This window comes from Ostrea edulis, chromosome 5 (assembly GCF_947568905.1).
Source record: "Ostrea edulis chromosome 5, xbOstEdul1.1, whole genome shotgun sequence".
Classification (NCBI taxonomy): Eukaryota; Metazoa; Mollusca; class Bivalvia; order Ostreida; family Ostreidae; genus Ostrea; species Ostrea edulis.
The window spans coordinates 34,137,863-34,158,529 of record NC_079168.1 but is presented as its reverse complement, the minus strand read 5'-3'; the positions used below and the strand labels follow the sequence as shown (position 1 = coordinate 34,158,529).

The following is a 20,667-nucleotide window of genomic DNA, read 5'->3' as shown; positions in this document are numbered from 1 at the left end:
GTGTAGCATACTTCCTTTAGCAAAGATAATTTCTTACCTCATATTTCACAGGAACGACCATTTGTTGGACTACCAAAGAGCATGACTCCTATTTAGAGTTTCTCATTATATTGTTCCTAATGAATGATTTCAAATGTTCATTGCACATTTTTCACGACCTTGTTTATTGATGATAAAATATGCACTGTATTTTTCTCTGAAGCAATGCTGGAGACCCAATCTGCAGAAGACAATCCAGAAAACAATCCAGCATACGTTGATGTGCTGGGGGCGTCCGAATCCACCCTAGGAAGTGATTCTGGAGTAGAAACAGGTTTTAATATTAAAAACAACGCTTTTTTGTATATAAATGATGTGCAAAGAAACAACAAAAGTATACAACTATATCTTGAAATCACAGTAATAAAATATATGCATTAAGATTCTGTCAATTATGTTTTTCATTGGACTAAATTAGATGATGAGTTTTAATGTTTAGGAGATAATGGAGGGCAAAAATACAGAACAAAGAAGAGACCCGAGACACATATCAATATGGAAAATGGTAACATATACTAAGAGCAACAACAACAAACATACTTACTCCAAAATCTACATTGTAGTTTATTCAAAAGTAAACATTTTATGTGTTTTTAATGAATTTGCATTTTTACTTTTAAATTAATGGTGTATGTTTTGCAGAAGAGAAGAAAGCTGGTAAGAGTATTAAAAACCTGGAGGCCATCGTCAAATTATCAGACAAGAATTCAATGCCTTCCTTCGTGATGTAAGCAAAGATATGACTCCTGGGACGTTAGAGGAAATGAAAACACTTTTAAAAGGTAATCCAATGATTTCTTACGAGTTTGTCTTCTCTCCGGAAATATTTACATGAATAATGATTTTCCCCATATACTTAAACATGCATGTTTAAACGATTAAGCAATGATTTGAAGAGGGTAAGTATTTTTTGGGGAAAACTTCTCCGTAAAGCATTTCTTTGTTTTACTACCGTTAAAATGACACTATGGTAGAATAAAATGTGGGAAATACTTGGAATATGTGTACGAGATGTTGCTTATTGAAACATACGACCTAGATAAGAATTTGGAAGTTCTGTGTTTGATCGACGTTTGGGATGATAAATAAATAGCCTGTTTATAATTTGTAGGATGGGACTCTCTAGAATTGTCGTTTTAGTATAAACAGACTGAAAAGTTTGTGGTTAGAAGCAATTTTCAGAATTACAATTGATATCAAATCATTGGGACATGACACATGATTTCAACAGCGCTTTAAGTGAACAATGTACTTTATGAATTTTGTGTGAAATTTACTGTAAGTTAATTTTTTTCATTGATATTTTGAAATGTAATTGATAGGTTTATTAAATCTCTCAACGGTGCTATCTATACAGTATTCGATGGACTTTTGTTATTCTGATTCATAACATGAGGGGGTTCGTCCAGAATAAAGAATTTTTCCAGATGTAAATATTTCTTTAATTAATTTCAATTAGTTGTCAGCAGAAATCAACATGCTTTCGATCACAGAATTTGTTGATTCGCCGACAGTTTTGGTTTTTGATGCTTTGAAAAAGAATGAGTTGATAATAGTAAAAGGTGTACACTTCGGGTTAGAGGTAAATCTAATATGAAAAAATAAGATAAATTTAAGGTTGTAGAAGAAGTTTAAAGGAAGGAATTTTTGAGACATGGTTTTCCAAAACAAATTATTAAACATGTGAAAATGACAGAATTGGAGTTCAATTAAAGTTAGAATAATGAAATCATTAGGAAAAAGAAAAACAGAAAATACGATTAGAGCTTGAAATAAATAAAAATGACAGAGCATAGAGAGAAAATGAAATTGGAGAGAGAGAAAAAAAGATACCCAAAAGAGTGTAGAGAGAAAAGAAGGAGCATAGACAAAGGAAATGAAAGAGCAGATAGAGCAAGTTGGCTGATTGTATATTGTTCAATGTCCCGCCGCGGGAGCAATTAAACCAGAACAAAGACACCCTCAGCCGAGAGCAGTTTTTTCTAAGCAAAACAAATACCCCGATATTGTCCAACTTAGCAAGAATGGCTTTCACCAGAAGAGATCGCCATAGTCAGAGAGTTCTACTACATAAAAAGGCATCCATATGCGAAAATTTCGACAATCTGATGCATCCTAAAGAAATACAAAGTATCATTTACCAGATGTTGGTCTACTCATGAGTTTGACTCGCGCCACACTCATGGGTAGTAATGTAAGTGTCAATCACTTGCATTGACCCAAGTTGTGAAAGGATGTTTCTGAATTTGGAAGGCGTATCATGTTTATCAGATGGTAGGTAAACCTAATCAGAAAATACCATCTAACACTCTCCAACCCATTCCAACTTTTGAAGAACCTTTAATTGAACGTTGGTGGCTTATGTAGGACCTTTGCCTATGGCTAGTTTAGGGAACCAGCATTTACTTACTATCATGTGTATGTCCACTCGATTTCCAGAAAATATCATTCCTAGAAATATGAAGCAAAAGACCATATTTAAGGTCCTTACCAAGTTTTTTTTTAGTTTTATAGAAATACCAAAGGTCATTCAGTCTAAATAGGGTTGTAATTTGATGACTGGGTCATGGATGATTAGAGTTAGTATGATTCCATTGCTTATCATCTTGAGTTATCAGGGACGCTTGAACCTTAACTATGATTAAGGCATATTGTTATTAGTATGATTGGAATCATGGAGTTCACCTCTTTTTGATTCGTCACTTTGAACTTGTGTTTGATCATACAGCCAGAGGTCCTTAAAATAGTTGAACGAAAGGTGGTTGACTAAATCCAGTGCCCTTATTCTTTTAAACCACATATCTACGTTTTAAAGAATGAAAGTATGGTATGACAAAGATGTCAGGAGGAGAATTTTTAAACCATTAAATAAGGATTTTGTATTTTTGACTCATCCTGCTCATCGTTTACAGGCCAGATATTATGACCATTATGAAATTGAAAGAAAACCTAGTAATGTGATCTATATATGACGCGTCATGAGACTTTGGGTCCAAATGAGGTAATTGCGAAATAATGTCACAAACATCGTATATTGTTCAGCACGTTAAAAAATTCCGCAGAGGTTGTATTGTTTGTTTTGTTTTTTTTGCTTTTTTCATATTTTGGTTTATCAAGGTTTAAGAGAAAATATTTAATATATATAGTACTTACAAGTGCCTAAATTCAGAACTTTAATTTTTAGCCCCAGAAGAGAATGTTCGTAGAATATATAACGGGAGTTATTGGCCTTTACAAAAGTGAAAGTAAGATGCGTTTTTCTCCCTATAAGAAAGACGTAGTTTGCGATTTTGTAAACATTTGTGCTAAATAGGAATGTGACAGATCAAATGTAAAAACTTTCAGTGTGAGTCAATCGAGCTGTACATCGAGTGTCTGTATTCTGCACTATTCCATCATCCATTGTATACGACAACGAAGAAACAACCCGGGTTTTCTTTCCTGCACGATATTCGAGTGTATCTGAGAGCAATGGTAGTTATGGGGGTGATTAATTAATTATAATGATGAAAAACAGAAATAAACAATTATATATTCTGTGAGCTTGATTCAACAGGCATTATAGGAGAAAAAAATAAATACGCAAGTATATTTTTACATTTGTTAAACAATGCTAAAATGCAGAGAGATCACCACCGAGAACAATGTGATGACAGGAACATAGCTCCAAAATTGAAAAGGGTGTGACAGCCAGATAAAATATTGGAAAGGATGGGGGGGGGGGGGGGAAGGTTGAATTCATAGCTTGCTATTAACAAAAAGTGAGAGGCGGCAACCAGCCAAGGCATGGAACTTTGCAAGCAATAAAGACTTTCCAATTGGATATAACAAAAAAGGATACATGACGATGTATACGATGCCAAAATCACCCTCTCTAGTTCTTTCTATCTAATATACATAAAAATGAAAATGATATATTTATTAATCTATATTTTAGTTTCCATTTGTATGTAATGAATTCAATTGTGCATCGGCAACCTCAATGTTTATAGGTCCATGATTAATTATCAACATAGATATAGTAGTGCATCGATTATGAAAATTCAAGAAATCTGCCATCGTCGGATAATCACTTGACGAGTAGAAGACGAGATCAGCCGTGGGTATCTGGCGATGGAATTTTGTATTACCTGTAGAAATGATAGCTCATGAATATAATTTCAGTATCAATTCATTTACTAATATCCAATTTATACCAACTGTTTTGTGTGTTAAGGGGGGGGGGGTAATATACGAACATGTAATACAGTTGAAACATGTAAATAATACGCATGCCAAGTATATAATGCATGATTTGATTTTGTGGGTTATCCAAGTTGTACCCCTACAAGAAGCATTCCATTACAGTTTTAACTATATATAGATATACACAAAGTTCACTAGTCATGTTATGCTCTGGACCAGTAGCGGCAGCTCAATGGTATTGTAACCGGGAGGTCGTGAGTTCGAGCTCCGCTCGTGCCAAGGCCGCGTCAAACCTAAGACTCTAATATAGGTAGTGATTGCTCCTCCAAACGCTCGGTATTTAGAAGTGAGAATCACGGATCTTTTTGATATGACCTTAAAACTGTCACGGCTGGCATTGGCACGTTAAAAACATTCACTGCTATGGTCCTGAGCGTAGGTACTTCACCTACAGCTGATGACGTCTCAGTATGAGTGAAAAAATCTCGACGGGACGTTAATTAACAAACAACAAACAATATGGTCCGAAAATTGGGTCACTCTTTTCTTTAAAACATCAAAGAAGTGTCGGAGCTTTGTCATTTATGCATAGGAATTTGGCATTTTACATTCTTGAATATCTGTTATTGTCTCACGATAGAAAGATTATATATATTTTAAGATTTAATTCGATAAGTAAATCAACACGAATTCCAATCAGGTCTATGGAAATAATTTTGCCTGAAAACAGAAAATTAAACTAAATTCTGATAAATTTAATTTATTGAGTGCTAAATATAATTCAATATACGACTTATCATTTCAGGAGAGACAAAAAATATTATAACACTTGATTATACTTATGAAAGTTGCTTTGAATGTTTACTTCAGTAGCATAGAATATCGTAAGTCCCAGTACATACTATATACTTTGAATAAAGTACATGTATCAGTTTTCATTTTTTTCCAAACAAATTAGTACGTCTGTGAAATATTGGTCAGCCTATTTGCGATGAAAAATGCAACTTAATTGCATTGAATGATTCCAATTATAAATTGACAACATTGACCAGTCAAAGTTACACAAAGTTAACTTGTTACTTGTACATTATAATGTTAATCATGATTAAATGCTCATAGTTACAATAAAACTTGATACCCGGTATAATACAACAATTTTAAGACATTTGTATGTTATCATTCTTATTAGCTTTTAAATCTATCATGATTGAGTTAGTTTAAAATACAAACTTGGCATGCTAACTTTAGAAGCAGGTAAGAATAATTATTAAATTATAAGAGAGAATTATCTACATCTAATGCGATACAAGGCAGCCATGTTTCACCATGTTATATATAGATATTGTATAACCTTGATAGTATGGTGTATGGAGTTTGACTGCATGGATATTGGTAGTTATTATCTATTGAGTTGAAATATTTTGCAACATAGCGCTACATGCAATCAGTATTTTTTCTACCTGTAAATAATTTTACTTACTGAGAAAGTTAAAGAAACACGATTTTTCATTTATAATTATATATTTGTAATGGTTGCTATAGTGACAGTATTCTAATGGGAATGTTTCCTATGGCAGCTGTTAGCTAAGATAATGTCTGTATGATACACTTTAGAGAAAATATTGACAAAACGTGTTTGTTCTTAATAAATATCGTAACATTGTTTAGAATTGACTTCAAATTGTGTGCATCATTGAGTTTCAAGTGTTACTTCTAAATTAATGAAATTCTACACCATAATACATCATATTCGTGACGTCATATCTCCGGAACCATGCAAGATAAGACCATAAAATTTTCAATGCGCAATTAGGCATACATGTGTGTCATTTTAAAGTGAAAATCTCAATTTTTGATAAATTCCTCATTTGGACCCAAAATCTCATGGCTTGTCACATATAATGGTTAAGACACCAGAATCACATAAAGAATAAAACGAGTTTGTCACACTAATAAGTTGAAAGAATTTTGATATATGTAACCAAAATCAGTTTTGATTTCGGCCAATGTTAAACATTTCAAGATCATACTAAAAATGATGTCAATATAGATATCAGTGAAAAGGACTTCAGTCAGAATGTCCGTTTAAAGAACTACGAAATTCAAGATGTAAATCTTGAACATTTGAATATTCGCCAAAGAACAAGTACAATATCTGATGACTCCTTATCCTTCAATCTTTTTGGATGTTTCAAACCAGACCATGCTGCTTGTCATGATGTTATAGTAGGTGTTGCTTTGCCTTTCCATATCGCTTGAATGCACCAAAGTTACAGTATTAAATAACCAAAATGCAGTAAATGCTGGACAATGACATTATATATCCAACTGAAAGTGATTAGAGCTCACCTTGCATTCTTGTACCGAAACTTGACGGTGCCTACTGATTGTGTAATGACTTCGGGAAAGTAAACAATGTCACAAAACACTCATCCGATCCCCAGAATTGATGACTTTATTGATGAAATGTCAATAAATTCGACCTGCTGAAAAGTTACTGGGAAGTACCCTTAACTAAAGAACTAAAGAAATTTCTGTATTTTTGACTCCCGATGGAATATTGCAGTACAGGGTGATGCCCTTTGGGTTGAAAATCATCCAGCTACCTTCCAGAGGATGATTTACTCCCTTATTCATAATATAAGGATGTATAGCATATATCGTTAATGTCATTATACATTGTACAGCAAAACATGGTCGAACATCTCCGAATCATGTGTACATTGGTAAAGATTTTTGCTAAAGTGATCATATTTCTGAACTTTGTGGAGAGTGACTTTTGTCATGCTACTGTGTAGAATATTTAGGCCATAAAGTAGACCAAAGTTATGGTATACCTATTATGTCTAAAGTGGAAACTATAGCAAAGTTCCCGATTACTACAAACAAGAACGAGTTATTGAGAGTTTGGCTATGACTGGTCTCTACAGAAAAGTTTGTCAAAATTGTTTAAATGGACAAAGGATTTTGATGAATCATTTTTAGAAAATTAAATATATCCATATGAGTTGTCCAGTTCTCTCATTCCCAGATTTTAAAGGAATTCCAGCGTACTGTTGTTGCTACCCCGGTAGTGTGGACTAATAGTCGAAGATGTTTTGTTTCAAGAACATAATGACAATGTAGATAGAGGCGTTTCTTTTTTAAAAGAAACTTACAAAATGTCAAAACAATTCATTACATTGAGAAAAGGTGTCTTATTTGTTGTTAGCTTTACAACATTTTGATGTTTACGTGAATGTTACGGTGCATACAATTCATGTTTCTAGGGATCACAATCCCTTTACGTTTTTGCTTAAAATGTCAATGAAGAATCAAATACTCAGAAGATACAGATATGATATTGATAATTTTAAAGCATTTAAAGGCAAAGATAATATTATTGCATGTGTCTTGTCAAGAATATGTATTATTTCAGTTTCATTCTGAGCCCAAAAAATCCGCTGAATGGATATTTTTCGAAACTGATTAACATGGATATAGTGAAGGATTTTCAATTTCAATGAAAGTATGCAATATATCAGGCTTTGTAGACATCATCTTCCTGTTCATCTAATCGAAATAGTTGAATGTTGTGGCTAAACATCCTTGTTATTATTTAGATCGAATTGAAGGGTTGGAGGATGATCTTGGAGATATATCTACTGCCTTCGGACTATTGGAGTATATGGATAGAAAGTTATCCCTTTACAATAATCTGGCCATACTTCAAGCATATTCCCTAGCAATCGCTCCTCCTGATGAAACACTGTATGAGAAATGCTTGAATTATGGAAAGAAAGCAAGGGATATCTTTTATTTCCAGAAATGTACAAAGAATTTGAAGGGTAAGCGAACAAAGCAGATACAATTTGTTTGTATGATGAATTTCAATCTTTTTCTTATTTCAGTAGTGTGATAAAACAGTCTCATTTAAAGTCAGCATTTCACCAATTCTATGATCGTTATAATGACCTAATTTGCTAATACGGCATATCATTGGGCGATATGCTGTCTGACATGTTTCATACTGATTGTTAGGCCTTTCTTGGTACACTGATTTTAACTGCGGATTAAGTACTTCGTTTACCTGATCGGGATATAGGGCTTACGGTGGGTGTGACTGTCGACCGGTCACATCCACTGTGAGCTCTAAATATTGATCAAATAAACGGAGTAATTCGTAGCCAAAATCAGTGTGCTAAGAATGGCCTAACAATCAGCATGAAACTCGTCAGACAGCATTCAACCCAATGACAGGTTCTATTGGCAAATTAGATCGTTATAACGACCATAGAATTGGTGAAATGCTGACTTTAAATGATATTGTTGAAGACCCTGTAGCATCAATTTGTTAGTCAGTAAGCTGACTCGATTTAAAAACTGATCATCTATGAAAAAACAACAACATTTCTTCTATACTTTGCAGGTTTTCAAAAAGTTGAATACCACATCCAATGTGAAAATATTAACGCCTATAATAAAGGCGATCTAGACATCCTTCGCAAATCTTTAGCGAAGGTTCTTGGAGTAAAGCCAGATGACATGCTACTTGTTGGGATACGTAAAGGAAGCATTATACTAACTTTCATGATTCGGAGTGCTTTCATTCCGAACTTGAGAACAATACTTTTGGACAGGAAGTCACTGAAGAACATCACGTACCGAGTGATGCTATTCAGACGACTGACTCACAGAGTATTCAAAGTGACCATTAACGGAGAAGTCGTGTATGAGCCGGGTAAATGAAAAAATATATAAAAAAGTCTTGATATTTTGTATGCGGAGATACAAAATAGTATGTTTTGATATCTTAAGGTAATATTGTAGGGAAGAGAACAGAAGAAGTTACAGTTCCAACAGTAATAAAGGAAGCTCATTTGAAGGTAAAATTATTAGAATTATATTATTTTTTTTTTGCACAGATCAATTTTTTTTTATAACAAAAAGGCAAAACAACTTCATAAATCATCAAAAATCTGTAAGTCATACGTTAACTAAATAAGCTTGTAAGACAAATCCATATAGTATGTGAATATAGAAATGAATACTATATCCCTTCGGAGCATTGCTGAAATATTATTAGCTTGGCAGTAACATCGTGTTCTCAATTGTTTTGGGTACAAGTATCAGCTACTTTAAGTTTCCAAAGCATGCACTCGGAAAGGACATACATGAGAGAATCATAATGAAAACAACATTAGTAGATGGTTTTTATTAACATTAGACATTAAGACTTGTGAAATAAAGAAGACATAACCAACAAATTTGGTCTGCACAATTTATCATTTTGTACGTACAGTATATATGTGTAAAACTTATACGGTACCAATTTTGATGCACCAGATGCTCATTTCGACAAATAATGTCTCTTCAGTGATGCTCAACCGAAATGTTTGGAATCCAAAATAACAATGAAGTTTTAAAGCTATTTTAGGGGAAAACAGTATATATATATATATATATATATATATATATATATATATATACATACACACACACACACACACACATATATATATATATATATATATATATAAAAGCACTTAAATCCAACAACACCCTACTTTTTTTAAAGTGTCGAATCTGAGAAGATACAAGGCCAGTAAAGAAATTTATAAAAGCACTGGAAAGGCCACAACACTGTTGGTTATTTAAAACTCAAATTTTCGACGCAACCCGCGTCTTTATCAAGAGACGTATATTACATAAACAAATAACACACACCACGAAAAACGACAAGTATCAATAAACTACATTGGTGACAAGAATGATACACTGTTGTACTGGGTGATAAAAATGGTGGTTTTGATGTAAAGCGTGTTTACTGACGTCAAATGGTGTAGAGAGTTTGTACCATGGTCGGGTCGGGATGAAAATAGAATTATTCTTGAAAATTACAGAAGTCATAAATTTAGAGGGAACACTTCCAAAACAATGTGATTATGAAATAAAATGGTGGGTAGATAATGATATAGAGTGATTACTTTCAAAACAACATTTGGTAGTCCTTACCATTGATGATTATTATCACCCCCCTTTTAAAAAAAAAGAGATTAAAAGTCGCAATGTCGAGACTAGAATGAGAGAGAGAGAGAGAGAGAGAGAGAGAGAGAGAGAGAGAGAGAGAGAGAGCTAGAGCTATATAAATTCATAATTGTAGTGATTTCTTATGATGTTCTAACATAATTAGGAAGTATTGACTGTTAAATATATTTGTAAAACTTATACGTAGAAGCCTTGACCCATGGGTTGTAATGTAAAACTTATACGGTACCAATTTTGATGCACAAGATATATATATATATATGAAACTTTACAGCTTTATGAAGTTTTGTTCTGTTTGTGATTAAGAATCGAATTGAAAGACCAATCTGACTAAATATTGCATTTCATTGATTCACTTTTATTGATGAATGAAGAACCGTTGATGCTCTTTTATGTATTATTCCATACTTTGCTGTCAAATACACTTGATTTTTAGAGAGCAGAGGTTGAAAAGTACCAACAAGTTACAGATGAAAAAGGTAAATTAATGATTATACATGTTAAACTTCAAGCTTACTGTGTGATTACATATGCCAGAAGTGGTTTTAATCTAATATGGATTCTAAAAAATTCTAAAGAACTTTAAGTAAACTTGAAATCGCAGAATTTTCCCCAAACCAAAAACATTAAAACCTATGACTTTTCAACACTATACACGACCATTCCTCGCGATAAATTAAAGACTAGACTTTTTGACATTATAGACCGTTGCTTCTTCAACAAAAACGGAAAACGGAAATATTCATATCTAGTGATCAGTCATTCAAAAACTTACTTTGTTAATCACCACTCTGGTTCCACGCACAAGTACTCTGAAGTTGAAATAAAAAATATGCTAGAGTTCCTCATTGACAATATGTTCGTGGTCTTTGGTGATCAGGTCTTCCAACAGTCTGTTGGAATTCCCATGGGCACGAATTGTGCTCCTTTGTTAGCTGACCTGTTTTTATATTCATATGAAGCAGAATTTATTAAAAAACTACGTGAGAAGAAAAAATCTCTCGCTGTGGCCTTCAATTCGACTTTTAGATATATCGATGACGTTTTGTCTATTAACAATGATAGCTTTCATTCATGTCGATTTGATATATCACCTGTGAGCTCGAAATAAAGGACACCACAGAGTCGTCCACTTCTGCTTCATACTTAGATATTTTATTGAAAGTAGACATTAACGGCAAACTGACAACTCAACTGTATGACAAACGGGATGATTTCAGCTTCTCCATCGTCAACTTCCCATATTTATGTACCAATATTCCATTATCACCTGCATATGGTGTTTATATATCTCAACTGATTCGATATGTAAGAGCTTGTTCTGCGTATAGTCAGTTTTTAAATCGAGGTAAGCTACTGACAAACAAGTTGATGGTACAGGGATTTCAAGTCTCGATTAAGTCAGCATTTCGCAAATTCTATGGTCGTTATAACGATCTACTTCGTCAGTACAATCTTGCATTGAGTCAAATGCTGTCTGACGTGTTTCATACCGATTGTTAAGTCGTTCTTGGCACACTGATTTCGACTGCGGATAACTCCGTTTACCTGATCAGGGTATAGGGCTCACGGCGGGTGGGACCGGTCAACAGGGGATGCTTACTCCTCCTAGGCACCTGATCCCACCTCTGGTGTGTCCAGGGGTCCGTGTTTGCCCAACTATCTATTTTGTATTGCTTATAGGAGTTATGAGATTGATCACTGTTCGTTATCTTCACCTTGCATCAAGTAGGTACTTTATGAAGAATTCTAGTTACCAATTTTTATAGAAATGTTATTTAGATTTAGGTAATAGGTAAGTTTACAAAAATTACAAAACCCTTTACAGACTTTGTCAATAATGCAATATATGAATATGATGAAATTTTGCTATTCACCCACAACTTGCGCTCTGTTTCGTCTTATAGAGCTACATGTACCCTTCTTGACCAAGAAATTGTTAATTATACGTTGACTATAGCTAGTTGTACTATAATATGCTCAGCAAGGAAACAACAAGTTGTCCTCTATTGATTTCTAACGTATAACCCGGGTGGAAATGAAATACACAGGAACACAAACAGGTATTATAAGTGGGAAAAGTCCGAATGTATCGCCTTGGCCATAATACGTCAACGAGCGTTTATATCAACATATCAAACACATATCATGGGATACCATATTGGAATCTTTTGACATTTAGTGACATCACTTTAACGACTTATTTATATCATAAACGATTTATCAAGTAGTATGACTTAAGGAGGAATGATACATCGTCATAATGGCTGACTTCCATTTCGAAGCTTGAATGAAAATGTCAAAATTAGCAATACATGATTATTCCTTTTAAATCTAAATGCGTAGTGGGTAGCTTAGGTAGGTTTACGTGTCGACTACTGATCTGTAGTTCGTGCGTTAAAGTCTAACAGATTTTATTTTTCAGATAACTTTCTACTAAAACTACTTTTAAAAACTAAATAGGGTAAATTTGAAAGTTTTCCATTAAAAATATTATCGTATAAATTCTCCACTTTTCATGCATATAAGATTTTACTGGTTTATTATTCATCCTTTATCGTTATCACATTATCATTGAGATATAACATTCATTATCATTTAAAGTAGAAAACATGCAAATTTAAACATGTCAGTATCATAAGGTGTGTAGCATCCAGACTATATAAAAAGTCTGGACAAGTTAATTCAGACCAAAGCTCAAAATCCTAAAATTGGGGTGGGTGGGTGGTAGAGTTGTTCAAAATCAATATTTTCACTACATTTTACGACAGCCAAAAAGTAGGAATGAGCTGGTGTGTTGTAGGAAAACCAATCAGTAAATAAAACTGTGTGTAAAAGAGTGGTCTTTGCGGGTGAAAGTAATAATAAAAAAAGATTTGCTAAAAAACAGGGATATCCCCTGTTGCTACACGCCTGGCTTGAGATTTCTCGAAAAATTGCAAACTTTAGCTTGAGTTTTCTTCTATTTGAAAACTTTAGACTTAAGTTTCTTTAGAGAAATCCAGACTTAATTATTCATGGTGTTAAGGTAATGATAATTATATTTTTTGCCATAAACAATGTAATGGTCATTGGTCTATATTGCCTTTATAAGAAATTTCTTACCCTAGAAATGATTTTTGTCAATAAAGCATTCAGGTAGGAAAGACAATTGTTTAGGCAAACAGTAATTTTGGTGGCTTGATGAGGACTTGAACTTCAAAATGGATACATCACATTTTTTTTTATCGGGACGAGAGCTACGGTTTTCGGTTTTCGAGGTCTCATGAAAAAACAACTAATATCCTTCCTTTCCCAAACAGTCTTGTATTGGAGATTGGAACTCTATACTACAGCTCAGCAGATGAACATATTTACAAAAGAAATAAATATCAATTTTAACTTACAAATATTTATACTTTTCATTTCAAGGCGATACTGAGACGGAAATAGAAATCCTTAAAAACGATGATGAGGATGGTGTTATTGTTGAATTTCTGGATAAATTAGGAGGCTCAGTCACGGACGATATCCTTACTTCAATGAAAATGGCCTTGAAAGGTACAATTTTCTATATGATTATTCAACCGTATGAAATCACTATGCAAATTGTTAGCAAATTAATTCTCTTCATAGTTATGGATTATTATTTTTGATGTAAATCATTTCAGATTTCATCGATGAAAATACATTGAGAAATTTGGACACATCAAGCCTTTTCCGACATCTTCAAGCTAATTTCAAGATTGAATATAACTTGTATTTTCTGCAATGGATATTTGAGAAATGTTCTGCACATCAGCTTAGTGAAGAATGCTTCGAATTTGCGTCAAAGCATCGATTTCCATTGCTGTATTTCCAATCAAAACCTCTATCAGGAAAATGTAAGTATGAACATTTTCTTTCTGTTTAGAATATACAATGGACCCAAATGTATCAAGGCAGTACTTGGATTTCATTTTCATTCAGCATTTCATTTGAATGATATTCCAATTTTCATTCCGTTCTAACTCAATTTACATTGGCTTTGTTTCTGATAAAATGTATATTATACACGTATTACAGACAGGTTTTTGTATTTTTCAGCAACGGAGGAACAGTGCATAAAGTTTTATATTGAAAATGATTTAGAGAAATGCCAGGATGAAGTATATGATCTCCGAGAGTGGATTGCCAAGTACCTTGAAATAGATATTGGCCAAATTATGATCGCTGGATTAGAGAAGGGGTCTGTAACCGTGATTTTCAGAGTGTTGCCAGGAAACCCTGCGACAGATCTAATGGCACTGGCAAGCACAGATGAATTTCAAGCAGGTGTATCACGCAAAGGTGTGAAGAAAATTTTCGTCGGTAGTGAGAAATGTATCACAGTTGGTAAGTTTGAAATTACAATGCAATTAACATGTTGACATATTGATACTACCAGCTTGTTAAGATCTGCATATAACCAAATTACAACTCTAATTTACTTTCTTTGGTTGTGGTTAAAATGCGAGCTAATCGGCGCAATCACACCCCCCCCCCCCAAAAACCCAATTAACTCTTCAAGTATGGTTCTCTATATTTTCTCCCGTTTATTTTAAATGATGCAGACCATTTCCTATCATTTTTTCCAACTACAACTCGAATGATTTTTTCCATATCTGGCACCCTGTAGGCAAGTTTAATCTTTGTAAGTTATGCAGTGTTTAACATTTGTAGATGCCTAAATCTTGATGAGTAAGTAAAACTTATACGGTACCAATTTTGATGCACCAGATGCGCATTTCGACAAATAATGTCTCTTCAGTGATGCTCAACCGAAATGTTTGAAATCCGAAATAACTATGAAGTTTTAGATCTAAATATAGCCAAAAACAGCGTGCCAAACAAGTGGAGCCAAATTCGTCCAAGGATAAGAGCTATGCATGAGGGAGATAATCCTTAATTTTGAAATGAATTTCTAAATCTTATAACAGCAATTAAATATACATCCGTATTTTCAAGCTAGTAACGAAGTACTTAGCTACTGGGCTGTAGAGACCCTCGGGAACTAACAGTCCACCAGCAGAGGCCTCGACCCAGGGGTCATAATGTAAAACTTATACGGTACCAATTTTGATGCACCAGATGCGCATTTCGACAAATAATGTCTCTTCAGTGATGCTCAACCGAAATGTTTGAAGTATATGTTCATATTCAAAGTGCATTTATAAATGAGCAGTAAACTTAAGTACACATTACTAAATACAAAGACACACTCTTTGAATGATTAGTTTCTTTTGAAGGGAGAGCACAAACATTTGTTCACATTCATTGCTCGGGTCTGCACGAGGGAAATACAGTAGAGAATGTCAAGAAGATGGTGTCGACTGTGCGTCAAAAGGCAAGGGAGTTGGTCATAGATGGATCAAAGGTGTTTTTACGGATGAAGGATAAGCAGAAAAGAAAAGGTACAGACTTCGCAGCATTAATTATTTATCGATACATTAAGTAAATTTAATTTTATTAATACTGCACATGTAATGTACATGAGATAATAATGGTATTGTAACCCCCCCCCCCCCGATTATTCTCACTCTTAATTGGTATTCCACAATTAAGTATATTTAGGCGTATAAATATTTTGTACTTTTGAATGGCAGTATGTTTCTCGTGGGAATTTTATCACAGGAATGATGTCATATTTACTGTATCAAAATATTTTTTGCTTAATTGTCCCATTATTTTGTTTTTTTTCTTAAAAAACCAGAAATCGGAAAAAAGAGGACAAACACTAAGGAGGGACAGCGTTTACTGGAGGAACTTGAACCGACACAATTTCTAAGGAACAGAGAAGTGCAGAAAGTAATAGAAGGGCAAGGAATCAATACAACGTTGGTTCAAAGTCGAGAAGAAAAATGTAACATCGTAATAGATGTGGTCGATCAGTTACCTGACGCGACAAGAGATGTTATATTGAATTCTGTGGGTGAACAAGAGGAAAGTTGTGACGAAACAAATCACACCAAGACATGTTCAAATAAAAATCCAGGTATCATTTAGTATACTACAACTATAATTCCTCATTTTGTTACAAGGCACAAAATGTTATGTAATTTGAACACTTTTTGAAGTTGTTGCACAATGTAAATGTAAAGAAATAGCAAAATCTTCAGATTACAGTTAGTAATCACGAGAAATCATGCATGATACACTACACAATGTCATTTGCTTTTAATTGTAGCAAGTATTAGTGTTCGATAAGTATTTCAAAAATATTGTCTAGAAATGGAGTTTTGGGAAACAATACTTTCCACACTCATTGTATTTGAGTTTACTACTATTCCAATACTCTCTAGCATCTGTACAATATCGACAAGATAGGCATTAATTGAAACTTTATATCTAGGTTTCAACTAATATTGTAGAAATTTGTTTTTTACTCCTTTTCAGGTCACCTGAGTCACTTAGGTGACCTATTGCTATTGGTCTGCGCTCGTCGTCGTGTGCCGTCTATCGTGCGTTATCAATTGAACATTTTTAATTGTTTGATAATAACTACCATTCCAATTTCATGTATATTATATGTACAATGTATTTTCAAAATTGGTATGAAGCATCTTTGGGACAAGAAGGGCAAATTGTAAATTTCAATACTTCTGTACCCCCGAAGCCTTCGGGGTGGGCAAAAACTGCTAGAGATTGAACATTTTCAAAACTCTTCTCCTCTCCCCATGTATATCTGTGAGAAAAATTCAGAGTCGGAATGTTTTTTACCATAAATTTAAATTTCATAATCCCCCGGGAAGAGGTTCTGACTTGAACGTAGGGCCAAATATGACATACAATATTTTTGTGTAAAACATATATTTAAATAACATTTTGTTTAATATCATTGATAATAAATTGAAACTGAATAAATATTTAGAAGGAGCATTAACCTTTTACCAAATTTGTAAATTCTATGACCCAAGGGGTAGGAGTTTTGGTTCCAGGTTGGGCTAAAATTATAATGATTTATTGTCTTTTTCATTTGAAAGACTTCTTTAATTTGCTGGTGCTGTATACAATCTACATACATACTGTTCTTTATTTTAATATTTTCATGCATATTTTAGGGAAAGAAGATTAATTAATTGATTGATTATGTTTAACGTCCCTCTCACGAATCTTTCACTCATATGTAGACGTCACCATTACCAGTGAAGGGCTGCAAAATTTAGGCCAATGCTCGGCGCCTATGGCCATTGAGCAGGGAGGGATCTTTATTGTGTCACAGTTGCTGTGACACGGGACTTCGGTTTTTGCGGTCTCATCCGAAGGACCGCCGCATTTAGTCGCGTTTTACGACAAGCAGGGGGTACTGAGGACCTATTCTAACCTGATTCCCCATGGTATTAGGGAAAGAAGAAAGGAGTGTACAAAAGTTGTATTTTGGAATTTCGTAACAGAAAGGGTCTAACTCTACGTCGGGTCCAAAATCGTCATATAGTGTTACTTTATCATATGTTATGCAATGTCTTTCAGTATTATGGATACGTTAGGCGCATTTCTGTTTTGGAAAGACATCTTGTTTCATACTGCTGCTAAACATTAGAATTTAGATTAGATATGCAAAATGGAAAAGTGTTATAGATTTCATAGTCCTTGGGGCTTGTGATACTTTTAGCTAATATCAGGTGTCCGATAAGGCCTGTGGGCCTCTTGTTTTAATCAAAATTAAGCTAGAATAGTCAAACTTTTAAATGTTACCTAACAAATACAAGATATCCCTATGATAAAAATTTTGATTTTGCAGTGACACTTCCGGATTTTGATACGTTATCTGAGGAGATCGATTCATCTATAATCGACGAAACATTTGAAAAGATCCACAATGTGCCCAGTCACATTAAGCAGAAATGCAGCAGTGCATCAGGGAGGAATCGGAAAGAAAGGGCAAACACTTTCCTGAATTATATCCAAGAGAACGCGAATCATCGACAGCTATTTATGATGGTTTGGCAAAAGTATGTGGAATGAAAAATTCGATGTAACAATATATATGTGTATACTTTAAAGAGTGACAGAATTACTTCTTTTTTCATTAACCATTGCATCCAAACTTTAATGTTTTCATTTTACACAAGACAATCATTTTGAACATTGTTATTTGTACATTATCCCGATAATTTATAGTGTATATAATGTGTGTGGGATGGGGGTTTTATTTACAAAAGATCGCATGCGGAAATCATTATCATAAGTAATTTATACATCCAAACAAAATAAAGCAAAAACAAAACAACAGCAACTTTAATTTCTGCAAAGAAATATATTTTCTGAATTTTCATTCAGTTGTTTTTCATCAATAATTAAGGTCATAGATTATCCAAGATTTTAGTCGCATCAAATGAAGTGAAATTTTTGCCGTGTTTACTTGCGATTTTTTATTTTTTGTTCAAACAAGAATGTAAATCGGTCATTAATACATGAAATGTATGAAACGGGGTTAATATGGTTTTTAGCAATATTAAAACAGTGGAAATAGTTTTACAAAATTGTATATCAAATATTTTGGGGTGGATCTTTTGTTCTAAAGTGTTGTTGATACATATACTTGTGTATATTGTACATGTGCATGTATATACATATTAAACCATTGTGAACGAAATGTTACATATATTTGTGATATTGATACTTTATTTTATATGAACATTTTTATTAGTAAATCAGATAAAACTCTCCATTTGCAGCTGGTTTTTGATAAACAGATTCTTAAAAAAACTCATATCACATGTCTGTACATATTTCTATTGACATAATTTATGTGTTTGATTATTGAATATTTTAGCAATATTGCCAAGATTTATAGATCATACCTAATAAGGGAAGTCTTCTATTTATGATCTATAAAGATTATACACATACATTTATATTGCAGATATAGCTTGATTGAATATATGGTATATGCCCAACTCGTAATTTTGTATTCCTTATCGGAGTTATGAGATTGATCACTGTTCGTTTTCTCCACCTTTCATTGAATGTATAATCATATTGACTGTAGATAATGTATATTTAATTCATTTTACTTTGAAATTCTGCATAATAATTACGTGTGCCAAATACTGTAAATACATGGAATACTATTAAATTCTTGAAGTTTATGTACGCATTGATGAACATATTTCTAACATCTAATTTTGGTACTGCACATATGCAATGAAAGATGCTATGTATCATGTTTCTGATTGATAAAAAAGTGAACATTTAGTTTTTTATGACCCAGTTTCTTGTAATGATGCATTCAGAATACATGCAACTTTTCTCAACATTATATCATTTTTCATGACGTTTCATGTACAATTCACTTCCATCTTAATTTCATAAAAAAAAACTCGAAAAGGGTGTATTAGCAGGTCTGCTCAAGAGTTAGATTGCTTTGATAATGTCTGGTTATGGTATGTAAAATGTAAAGTAAACTTTTATGCATTACAGAAAGTTGTATGCATATATGTGCATTACTAAGTTATTGTAGTAAAGACCGAAGGGAAAAAAAATAAGTGGATCAATCGGAAATCGATATCGTAACCTTTGCATTTGCACATCTGCAACCACTGAACCAACCAGGCCTAATAGTGATATCAGTACAATGTCAACTTTAAACCTATTCAGGAAATATTACCACTATATAACATTTAAACTTGTTTTGGAAACCATAAATTTACAAAAACTATTTATTTCACAGTTTTCGAAAACAAAAAAGTCACATGTAACCTTAAGCCCCGATCCCACTGACACAATTTGGAGGTATGATTTATCATGAGTGCTGGCGAGTTATATCTCGCCAAATCATACACGAATTTGCGATGGTTTTTGATTATGGGGACATCAGTTCGGCGTCTGCTTGAGTTCTCTTTCATACTGACACGATGTTAGAACGAACGACAGTTTCTTTTTAACACGAATTTTAGACAACATCTGTACAATGTGTGTACAACATTTCTCCAGAATCGAAATTTTTCTACGAGAATATACAAGCTCAGACTAGTCTAGTCGACATTTGCACAAGTTCCTGAGGAGTTGGGACGATTGTGTTAAGGGAAATGTACAAATGTAGGCGACCTTTTATGACATAGCTATAAATATTGGTAGTCGTTCAGTTTTGGATCATTCCTCTGTTGGCTATTTTAGATTCAACATTATGTCCATGGCCCGTTAGAGGCTCAGAATACAGGCCAAAAATCGTGAATTTTTTGCAGCAGTTGAAGGAAGATGCTGCTGAAGATCATCTTGCGATCGCCCATGTTATGAAATACAGGGAAAGAAGAAAAAGAAGAGCTCACATAAGATACTGGGTTAGGCCTCAGACGAGGAGACTTTGACTCTGGCAGACAGTCATGAATTGTCTGAGGGTTTAACCCAAATCGAACAGAAACTTTCTGAGAAGTTGAAAACGTAGAACACTTGATCCTGAAATGCCCTAAAACCTGG

General features: G+C 33.7%; 1 protein-coding gene across 2 annotated transcripts; it reads left to right on the top strand.

Moving 5' to 3' along the window:
- The first annotated feature begins 529 nt into the window (after positions 1 to 529).
- On the top strand, positions 530 to 19,446 carry LOC125649232 (uncharacterized). 2 transcript variants are annotated; one of them, XM_056165882.1, is made up of 12 exons: positions 530 to 544; positions 682 to 821; positions 7,827 to 8,051; positions 8,633 to 8,944; positions 9,034 to 9,089; positions 10,688 to 10,730; positions 13,663 to 13,791; positions 13,902 to 14,114; positions 14,317 to 14,604; positions 15,498 to 15,662; positions 15,962 to 16,243; positions 17,990 to 19,446. In XM_056165882.1, exons 2-12 carry the CDS (start codon positions 779 to 781, stop codon positions 18,211 to 18,213), a joined length of 1,980 nt encoding a protein of 659 aa, XP_056021857.1. In that variant the 5' UTR covers positions 530 to 544; positions 682 to 778; the 3' UTR covers positions 18,214 to 19,446. The 2 variants fall into 2 exon arrangements, with proteins under 2 accessions (XP_056021857.1, XP_056021856.1); XM_056165881.1 differs by having other exon boundaries at positions 9,022 to 9,089.
- The last annotated feature ends 1,221 nt before the right edge of the window (positions 19,447 to 20,667 follow it).

Coding starts and splice junctions, on each gene's coding strand:
- LOC125649232 (XM_056165881.1), top strand. CDS start 779: ATGACTCCTGGGACGTTAGAGGAAATGAAAACACTTTTAAAAG. Junction 13,792..13,901: donor AATGAAAATGGCCTTGAAAG/GTACAATTTTCT, acceptor AAATCATTTCAG/ATTTCATCGATGAAAATACA. Junction 14,115..14,316: donor AAAACCTCTATCAGGAAAAT/GTAAGTATGAAC, acceptor TGTATTTTTCAG/CAACGGAGGAACAGTGCATA.